General features: G+C 32.3%; 1 protein-coding gene across 2 annotated transcripts; it reads right to left on the bottom strand.

The window, feature by feature from the left end:
* Positions 1-3,223: 3,223 nt before the first annotated feature.
* LOC110686428 (AP2-like ethylene-responsive transcription factor ANT) lies at positions 3,224-8,491 on the bottom strand. Of its 2 annotated transcripts, XM_021863045.1 has the most exons (10): positions 7,395-8,491; positions 6,520-6,991; positions 6,308-6,390; positions 6,106-6,114; positions 5,297-5,385; positions 5,133-5,206; positions 5,003-5,053; positions 4,658-4,734; positions 3,934-4,142; positions 3,224-3,834 (listed from the first exon to the last, which is right to left on the bottom strand). In XM_021863045.1, exons 1-10 carry the CDS (start codon positions 7,819-7,821, stop codon positions 3,574-3,576), a joined length of 1,752 nt encoding a protein of 583 aa, XP_021718737.1. In that variant the 5' UTR covers positions 7,822-8,491; the 3' UTR covers positions 3,224-3,573. The 2 variants fall into 2 exon arrangements, with proteins under 2 accessions (XP_021718737.1, XP_021718736.1); XM_021863044.1 differs by having other exon boundaries at positions 3,224-4,142; positions 7,395-8,489.
* Between the last annotated feature and the right edge of the window lie 1,285 nt (positions 8,492-9,776).

Below are 9,776 nucleotides of genomic sequence, written 5' to 3'. Positions count from 1 at the left end.
TTTAGCTTTATATATTAGTTATATGATATGATATTAGTTTTGTGTTTGGATGTCCAGATTGTTGATAAAATTTAAGAATAAACTTCTTGGCTTGAATGTTAAATACGATCATATAATTCCATTTAATAATACATGATATTTAGACATGCGATATCATATCGCTTTATTTATATAATGTTGTACTTTTTGTAGGTTTGTTTGTAAATAGATATCTATGTTAGTGTTGGCTTGAAATTATTTTTATTAAACTTATTAAATTATTTTTACCAAACTAAAATTATTTTTACAATTAAAAATTATTTTTTACTAATTTTCTATTCTTTTTAATAAATTAAATATATTATAAATGGATCTTATTTAAAAAAACTTAAATATATTATAAATGGATCTTATTTAAAAGAACTTTTCAAAACAAATTTTATGATGGAAATAGAACCGATTTTTGGGATATTTATTAAAAGTTATGATTAATTTTGTATATATGAAATTGTAGAAGTATATCGATAATAAAACTCTATACAATATTTTTATTTTAGAAAATCTATCCAAATTTCGCTTACATGGTATCATATGTGTCACAATAATATCTAATTGTCGCCTACGTGGCTCAACACTTGAGACCGACATTATATATTAGTGATATGATATGATATATGAAAAAAGATTAGATTTTTATATCGGATATATTATAAGTTCCCCTCATGTGAAGGATTTCCTATTGTTCTTTTCTTTTCTTACCTTTTTTTTTAAAAAAAAATTAAGAAATAAACTTTCTCGCACAAAGCAGTTAAAAAAAATAAAAAATAAAAATAAAAAAAAAAAAACAAAGCAAGGTGCTTGATTATAATTTCATCTTTTACAATATATTGAATTCAAACCTCATGATTTCTAAAATCTGGTCAAAACTCAACACATGCAATCAACCACACGAGCAAGAGAATTAATGAGAGAAATCGCTTTATACAAATAATAACATAAGCAATGATGGTTCATCCACAACTCCACACCAAGACATGGAATTGCTTTTGCGTTCAACATCATTATATCAGTGGATAGTGACGGCATAAACTTACACTTAAAATATACTCCCAACTTTTAGTCCAAAGTAATTTTCATCTGACCGACGAGTAAGTCCTCTTTATATACAGTCTTATGTTTATGACCACTTATTAATTATTGAGTCTTATTATTAGACCGTCTAAAGGTGTTAGTTTGAATGTCCGGATCAGGTTCGGTGAGTCCAGGTCAATTTTTAAAGTTGAGTATATCTAATTTATTGTGTCCTCGCAAGTCGTAATTTAAATCGGATATTTTTCGTGTCAATTTCGGATCGAATCAGGTGTTTTGACACCTCTACATCTTATGCAAGTTTTTGTATTGGCATAACTCATTGTAACCTCTTATGAAAGGGCTTTTTGATAGAGATACTATTTCTGTTCTCTTCTCATTGATCATTATCGATTTTAATAGTGACATGATTGAATATACTTCCTATGTCCCCAAATTGATATGTGCTTTTCACCCAACAAGTTTATCCCTTTATAAAAGTCTCATTTCAATATTATGTATTTCACATTTTATCAATCAATTTTCTTCTCTTATTCTTATATTCACCTTTAATATCTATTCACCTTTCTACACACTCATCCGAGGATTTTGGGATCGGTTCTTCTCATCACCTGTCCTTGTGACTTTTTTTTTTTTTTTTTTTTTAAGACAGATTAGTATTTTATTAATCAAGAAACTTGGTATCCAATACAACATAAGGGTTAATCTCGCTAGGATTGTTATTAACCCAAACTTGTTCCACACCAAACGGAACTAATCTAGTTAATTGATGGGCTACAAAATTCTCATCTCTTCTAAAATGAGACCAATGCACGCCATCAAAGAAAAGAAACTTTTTTTCTTACATCAGTTCACTTTTTTCCAAATTATTTTTGTATAGACGGAATATTTCTCCTCATGAGAAGTGAAAATTCTAATTTAATCTTATGACTTTTGATTATCACAATTTTTTTTAAAATGAACGGGTGAAATTGTTTGTTTTTTGATTTATCTTTAGTTATTAATTTTAATTAAAAAAAATTAATTATTTTATATATTTTTTTATTTCCAGAATTTCGAAGATATTAAAAAATAATTTCTAGAAGATAAAAAAATATTTAAAATAATTAAAAAATTATTTTTACTTAAAATAACTAATTAAAAATAAATTAAAAAAACAAATAATCTCAATCGTCCATTTTAAAAAATTGTGGTAGTCAAAAGTCATAAGACTACATTAGAATGGGCTTCCTAATATTTATTTTTCTTACCTTTCTAAAAAAAAATAAAAAAAATGTACGGAATATATTTTTTTTAAATAGCATTTTGTTGAGAAAATACCAAAAATGAAGTTCACATAAACTTGTAACGCAATAATTTGTAGCTCATCACATGAACAAATTTAGGACAATAATTTGTATAAAAGTACAATTATGTAAAATATTTTAATGGAAATATTTGCCTATAAATAAGTTCACTGTTTTGTGAACTAAAGAAGTAAGAAGAAAAACAACCAGATTTTCTACTTGCTCTATTTACTCTCTTCTATCTCAAAGTTAGAAAAACTTTCATTTTTAACACATTTCAATTTTAAAAGGCACGTGATAGCATTTTTCAAACAATTCTAAAAATAATACGAGTACATGTGAACGATTGTTTATGGATAGAGTAAACAATTTTAATGTAGATGAGACTAACTAGATATAATCATTAAACACCTATAAACTAAAGATAAAGTCCTAATTAATCATGACTATTTAAACCTAAAAAGTAGATTTAAAAAGAAGAGTTCATATGAGAAATCTCTCATATGAGAAATTTCTCATATGATATCTTCCTCTTTTATAAGCAATCAGAGAGAATGTCTGCCACCTTTGAGGAAAGCACAAGATAAGAAAAAAAAGAAAAAATCAAAGCAAAAGAGAGCATATTTTTGCAATCATACTGTAATACAGATGATTGAGGAATTCAGTTGAAGTAGAAGAAATAAATGATGTGGTCAAAGTTTAGTGATCTCCCTTTATCTTTGCATTATTGACAAATGTAAGAAATGAGCTGGAATTTTGTACTTAAGCTAGTGACCCCATAATATTTATTTTTTCAAAAAGTTTCCTAAAGTAGATCCAATAATATACCATATTATATATATTGGCAATATCATGCCATAGAATGTTAATCATTAGAAATTCTTCTTCCTCTTTTTTTCCCTCCATTTTTGCCAAAAAAATCTTCATTTTACAAGAGGAGCCAAAAAGTTTGCATTAAGTTTGACAAAAGTTTCCAGCATTTTGCTTACAGACAGATAAATGGACCCCATTTTTGTCCCTAATTAAGTCTAATTACACCCCTCTTCTCTAATTTTCTTCCACTAAACCCTCTTTTGTTCCCCACAAAAAAAGATTTTCCCTCTTTTTTTCTTCTACCCACCATTTTCCAACTTTTTTTCTTTCATCTTTTTCCTTTTGTCACTTTTTTCTCATGCAAAATAACCTGCTCCAACTTTCTACAGGAATACTACTAAACATGTTAAGCATCATTCCAAGCAGCAAAAACAGGGACATGAGCCAAAGGAATGGCTGTGGCCGCAACTGCGGCAGATGGTGTTAACTGCCCTGCTGATGCAACCCAAGGGAAGACCATCGAATTCGACGTGGTTGATGACATATTCTCATCTGGACTACCTTCCCTAGAGCTGTTCAAACTTGTAACCAACGATGATGCACTCGAGAAATGAGCTGCTGAACCCAACTTTTGACTTGGACTTGCCATTTCGAGCTCAACAAGGTCCTGTAAGCCAAGTGAGAACGAAGGGTTAGGGTCAATTGACACCATCTTCCACTCTCCAGGAGAGTCATTGCCATTGTTGGCTACAGTTAGATCGCCTACAGTAATGTTCTCAGTCGAACTAGGGCTCTCCTCAAAAGCCTTGATCAATTCCAATTTGTTCCTTCTAGCCTGCTCTCCTGCTAGAAGAGTATTGCTGGACATGATCTTTTCCACATGGTACCGACTTATGTCAAAATTAGTCACAGCATTTGTTCCTCGGAACTTAATTGCAGCTACATCATAAGCTTCTGCTGCCTCCTCTTGGGTGCCTAAGAGCATTATATTCAATACATGCTTGGTAAATTATCAAATACAACCATTTTCTTAAATGTAAATTAAAAGTTTAAAACCGCAATAAATATGGTCACAGCCATATTCCTATGTTATTTGTGCACATTGGAACTTATTTGTTCATATGACCTTAAATTAGTTGCAAATTGAACTTATATACTCGTAGAATTTATTAGAGTGAATCTAAACTAATTTTTCCTCAACTTACTACATTAAAGTGAAAAGAACAAAGCAACATATCAATAAGGATACTAAGGTCAGCCTTAGTAAAGCAATTCTAGTAGTGGCATAAAAAAGAAACATAAGAACAGATATTGACATAAAATGGAAGACCAATATAAAAGCTTCTTTAAACATTAGTATAAAAGAGCCTCATAAACCACCACTACAGGTCATTCTTTCTTTTCTTTTTCTTTATTTTGAATTTTTTATTATTTGACCAAAACTTATTATAATTTGAAATGTAAAATAAGTTAAGGGAAAGCTAGCTCACTAAATGTCCCCAAATAGAGGTCCTTGTTCCCAGCTACTCTGCCTATCCTAGCTTGCCATCTACCATGCTGATGATGCCTGCAATTCAAACTTAGATATTTAAATACCAAACATTTATTATGTTAGAAATTACCTTATGTCCATATTTATGACAATTTCAAATAGCAAAAGATCCTTCAGAATGATGTGATGTTCTGAAATAAAATTATTAACATTTCCACTAAAGATTGAAAAATGCAAGCTATTTAAGTGCAACATTATTTTTTCAAATTCATTCATATAAAAAGATAATACACTATTTAAGTACAACTGAGTTTATGTTAAAAATAAGGAAAAATAAGGGAACCTTGTCACTCCTCTGTACATCGAAGCCCCTCTAGAAAATCCACTGCTTTTCCTGTGAATTATGATTGAGATTAATTATGAGTACGATAATTTGATAATATACGCGTAATAGCTTAATTTATTTTGTTTACCTTCTTAAGTTAGCAACATATTCTTGACGAGTCATGTTCTTCATTTCTTCAATCTCTTGTTTGTAGTTTTCTATCTAACATTAATAAAAACAGACAATACATTGCAGATTCAGATAAAATAACCTTGATAATATTGAACATAATAAACAAAATTTGTAACATACAGGGAAGTTAGTGTGAGTTGAGAGTCCCCAGTATTTCAGGGCAGCAAGATCATAAGATCTAGCAGCTTTTTCTTCCATATCATAGCCTCCTGAAAATCAACCCCAATATGAGGAGAATGAGAGTAAATCCATGGGCCATAAGAATATACCAAGTCCATGATACACATGTACTCTCTTCATTCGTCCCTTAAATATTGACCATAATATTTTTAAAAAATTAAATAACATTTTTATGTTTGAAGACATGTTTTGGGGATTGTAAAATATTAAATGGGGCAATGTTTATAAGATAGGGGGAGTGAGAAAAATTAATTAGTGTAGAGAAAATTGTTACTCGTAGCTTAAGAGACTTAGTAATCATGTCATACCATGAACAAAAGAAGTTCGGACGATATAATATAATAAACTATTCAAGAAAAAATGAGTGGATTAATACTCTCCCCGTCCCATATTATAAATCCTGCTTTTCTATTTTGGAGACCCAAAATATTGTTCTTGTTTCTATTTTTGGGTAGTATATAAAAACCATTATACCCTCACTTTTTTAACTTTATTCATTGAACTTCTTAATTTAACCTTAAATTATCCACTTGCTTTGTACTTTTTTTCACTTCTCTCTCTAACTTTTGTCTATGATTGTACTTTCACTTTTTTCCCCTTAAATTATCCACTTGCATGGTACTTTTGACTAACTTTATTCCACCTTTAATGTACTTCATCCACTTTCTCCTCTTATTTCTTAAATACCGTGAAAAAATACAAATAAAAACTATATATATTAGGATGGAGGGAGTAGAGAAATCACTTACCAAGATAAACTGAAAGAGGTGCAGCATTTGGTTAACAGGCATTCCAAGCAAGACATGATGAAAACAAACAAACAAAAAAATTGATTATCAATTAGTCAGATATATTTCAGTGATGACCAAAAATGGACCCATAAATTTATGTCCTAGCACTTTCAAACAAATGATAGAAATTAGGCTATTTTTTAGTATTTTATTGACTAACCTTGTCTCCCTTTTCTTGTCTGCCCCTCTTTTTTGCAACTATTGTCCCATAAATGAGCTTCAAATCTACCAGTCCATCTATGCCTTTACAAAAAAATAAATACAGAATTCATAAATAAATTAAGAAAATAAGATAAAATAAAAATGTTACGAGTACCATAAAACTCATAAAAGTTTTTTTTTTTTAATAAATAAAAATTGTAATGAACATACTTGGTAACCCCTCTATACTGAGAGGTCCTTTGGCCAAAAGTGTCAATAGACTTCCTATGAACAGTCTGCTTAGATTGACCCACTTTGCCAAACCCTCTCTTCTTGGTGTCCATTGCAACAACACCAACACAAACACTCCCAGAAGAAACATTAGCCGTCGTCGACGCCGCTGTTGTTGTTGCTGGAGCTGTAATGCAACTCGACTGCGAACCGGGGCTCATGGACAACGAAAGAGACTGTAAATCACCACAGCCGCCCACAGTTGGTGCAGCAACAGAAGCAAGAGTATTTGTAGTACTACCAATGTTATCTACTGTTGTTTCCCAATTCTTTAGCAGGTCATCCTCTGAAAATCCTTGGTATGATAATGCAGAAATGTAGGACTCTAATTGTTGCTGTTGTTGGTGGGTGTGCTGTTGTTGTCTGTAGATACTATCCAGGCTCATACCAAGAAAATTCTCTAGTTTCCGCACTGAAATATTCATGGAAAATAATATACATAGCCCTTAATTATTTTTTAACAAGCAAAAAATAGAATTAATTAAACATTTAATAAAACTAAACAAACGTGTAACTTTTTTACATATATTGTACACTGTATTTATTAAGTATTCATAGTCTTACAAAAAACAAAACTCGAGTTTTATAAGAGATAACCTCTATTATTATTTATAAATAAGTGGATGGAAAAACTATTAAATTTATTTATAAAATAGAAAATATTTATTTACACTTTTGTCATTCGATAAATAAAGTAAAAACTTGTATTTTTCTCGTTTTAGGAGCACAAATTACGGAGTAAAACACTAACACCAAAAAAACAAAAAAAAAATATATTTAATAGTGTGAAAAGGGAAAAATAAATGAATAAGAACCTTGAGGTGGTTGAGATCTAGTGAAAGCTTCCATAATGCAAAGAGACCCATCTGACTTAAGTGGCATAACAGTCAAAGGAGTGTGAAAATAGTCACTACTACTATCTCCTCCTCCGCCGTGATCGAAGCAAATGGGACCACTGCTGAGTGGCTGCTGCGGCAGCAGCGGCGGAGGAGATAAAAACATACCCACAGGGACAGGAGACTGCTGCTGCTGCTGCTGCGACTGCGAATGTTGATGATGACGAGTGTAATGATCAAGATAATCATGATGATGTCCAACTTGTTCATGTGCAGAAGAAGAATTATTAGAAGCCTCCATTTTCATCAAAGGAGACAAAGAAAAACCTAACCAGTTGTTAGAACTACTGTTACTACTACCACTGTTACTGCCATTGTTATTATGATTTTCACTAATATGCTTCATTATTTTTTTAGGCACGTTTTTCTCTCACTTACTTTAGCTAATACTAATACCAGAATCTTACAGAAGAAGGCAAAATTCAATCATTGGCTAGAAAAATAAACTAATGTGTAGAAAATTTAATGAAGGAGAGAATTTTTTGTTTTTTTTTTTTTTCTTATTATTTTACAGAGAACAAAATGAGAATCCTTTAGACTGAACAAAGAGAATGAAATGAAGAAGAAGAAGAAGAAGAAGAAGAAGCAAAATGTTTTGTAATTTTCATGGGGATCTGTGTATATATTGAGAAAGACTACTCCTTTTACTTTTTTATCCTCTTCTCTCTTGATTCTTTCTCTTTCATCTCAGTTGGGATTTGGGGTTCATAAGACGCTCTTAAAAAATAGGAGGTACCCATATAAAACCCTTGAAAAATCCAGTCCAAAGCTCCAGAAAGTTATTAGGGGTCGTTTGGTTTACACGGGGTAAACAGAATGAAATGAACAAAGGAAAAGAAAGAGAATGGAATGAAATTACCCAAAATTATGAAAGTTGTTTGTTTTAAACAAAAGGAAACACTATCACCAACTTCACCACCACACAACCACCACACAGCCACCTTATTTCTTCAATTCCCACATTTCCCAGCCACCACCCAGCCCCCCACCAACTCATCGCACATCCCCAACCACCACTCACCGCCCTTCGCCCCCCACCAAACGTGCCCTGCTACTTGTCGCCACTGCTCTCTACCCTTGCCGCTGCTCACTGCTGCTCTCGGCGAGGGTGTTAGCAGTGGTGGGTTTGGGTTGTGGGGGTCTCGGGGATGGTGAGTCGATATGGGGTGTCGACGATGGTGAGCCGGTGGGTTTGGGTTTGGGTTTGTGAAATTGTGAGGGTGTTAGATCTGGGTCTTATCGGTGGGCGGCGGTGGTCGGGGAAGGGGTGGAGGTGGTCGGGGAAAGGGCAGCGATGGCGGTGGAGGTGTGACTGGTGGCAGTTGGGTGGTGAGGGTAAAGTAAAAGGGTGGTGGCTAGTGTGAGTGTGGTGGTGGATGGGTGGCTAAGGAAAGGGAATGGGAAAGTCTAGGGGGGATGGGGAATGAAGTTAGAAGGATTTGGGGTAATGGAGGGGGTTAAGGGAATGAAAGAAAGTGTCTAACAAACAACAACAAAGGGAATCAGCTCAGTTGATTCCCATTCCCTTTGATGAAAACCCCCAACCAAACGGCCCCTTATTGTCTTCGGAATTTTTAAGTGTAACAACTTGATCGACACAAAAGTATATGTGGTTAATTTAAATTTATTAAAGTGTTACTCCATCTATCCCTTATTATTTGCACCATTTATTTAAAAACATCACACAAAAGTGAATTTCTAGTGCAAATAAAAAGGGATTTCAATAATGGGGGAAATACAAATTCATGGGAAATATGTTTAAAGTAGTTGTTTGGTTAGCAAAAATGTAGCAAGTGGAAATTCGTTAGGAATTTGGAATTCCTACAAAACATAAGAATTAATTTCTCACACCCTACCTTGGTCACTCAAATTTCCCACAAGTATTCTGGGTGAAATTACATTATTGTCCTCAAAATTTAGGAAAGTAGTTCAAATTATAATAATACATGGGTATTACATAAGTTAATCAAACAAAATATATGAAACTAATTCATGGGAAATACGATTTTCTATATGTCAACCAAACACAATTTTAGTATTTTCTAGGTAATAAAACTTTCCATGCATTGTAACTTCTTTTATGCATTTAATTCTCATGTACAAAACGAGGCCTAAGAAAGTTTGTAAGTAGGATTTGTTATGAAATTGAAAAATGATACAAAAATTTACTGTGGAAAAATAGTCTATACAAAAGTGAAAGATGTGCTATGAGTAAGGAAGGACACGTGAAAAAAAAAAAAAAAAAAAAAAAGATATAATATAACAGTGAATATTATTTTCATACGGAGCACTTGTATAATG

This window comes from Chenopodium quinoa, unplaced genomic scaffold (genome assembly GCF_001683475.1).
Source record: "Chenopodium quinoa cultivar QQ74 unplaced genomic scaffold, ASM168347v1, whole genome shotgun sequence".
Taxonomy (NCBI): Eukaryota; Viridiplantae; Streptophyta; class Magnoliopsida; order Caryophyllales; family Amaranthaceae; genus Chenopodium; species Chenopodium quinoa.
Note: the sequence above shows the minus strand (reverse complement) of the source record. Positions and strands in the feature narration are given on the sequence as shown.

Excerpts from the sequence above, each read along its gene's own strand:
- LOC110686428 (XM_021863044.1), bottom strand. The coding sequence starts at position 7,821 with ATGAAGCATATTAGTGAAAATCATAATAACAATGGCAGTAACAGTGGT. Across the intron at positions 6,391-6,519 it reads CAGTATAGAGGGGTTACCAA|GCATAGATGGACTGGTAGAT; the intron begins GTATGTTCATTA and ends TTTTTTGTAAAG. Across the intron at positions 5,054-5,132 it reads TATGTTGCTAACTTAAGAAG|GAAAAGCAGTGGATTTTCTA; the intron begins GTAAACAAAATA and ends CATAATTCACAG.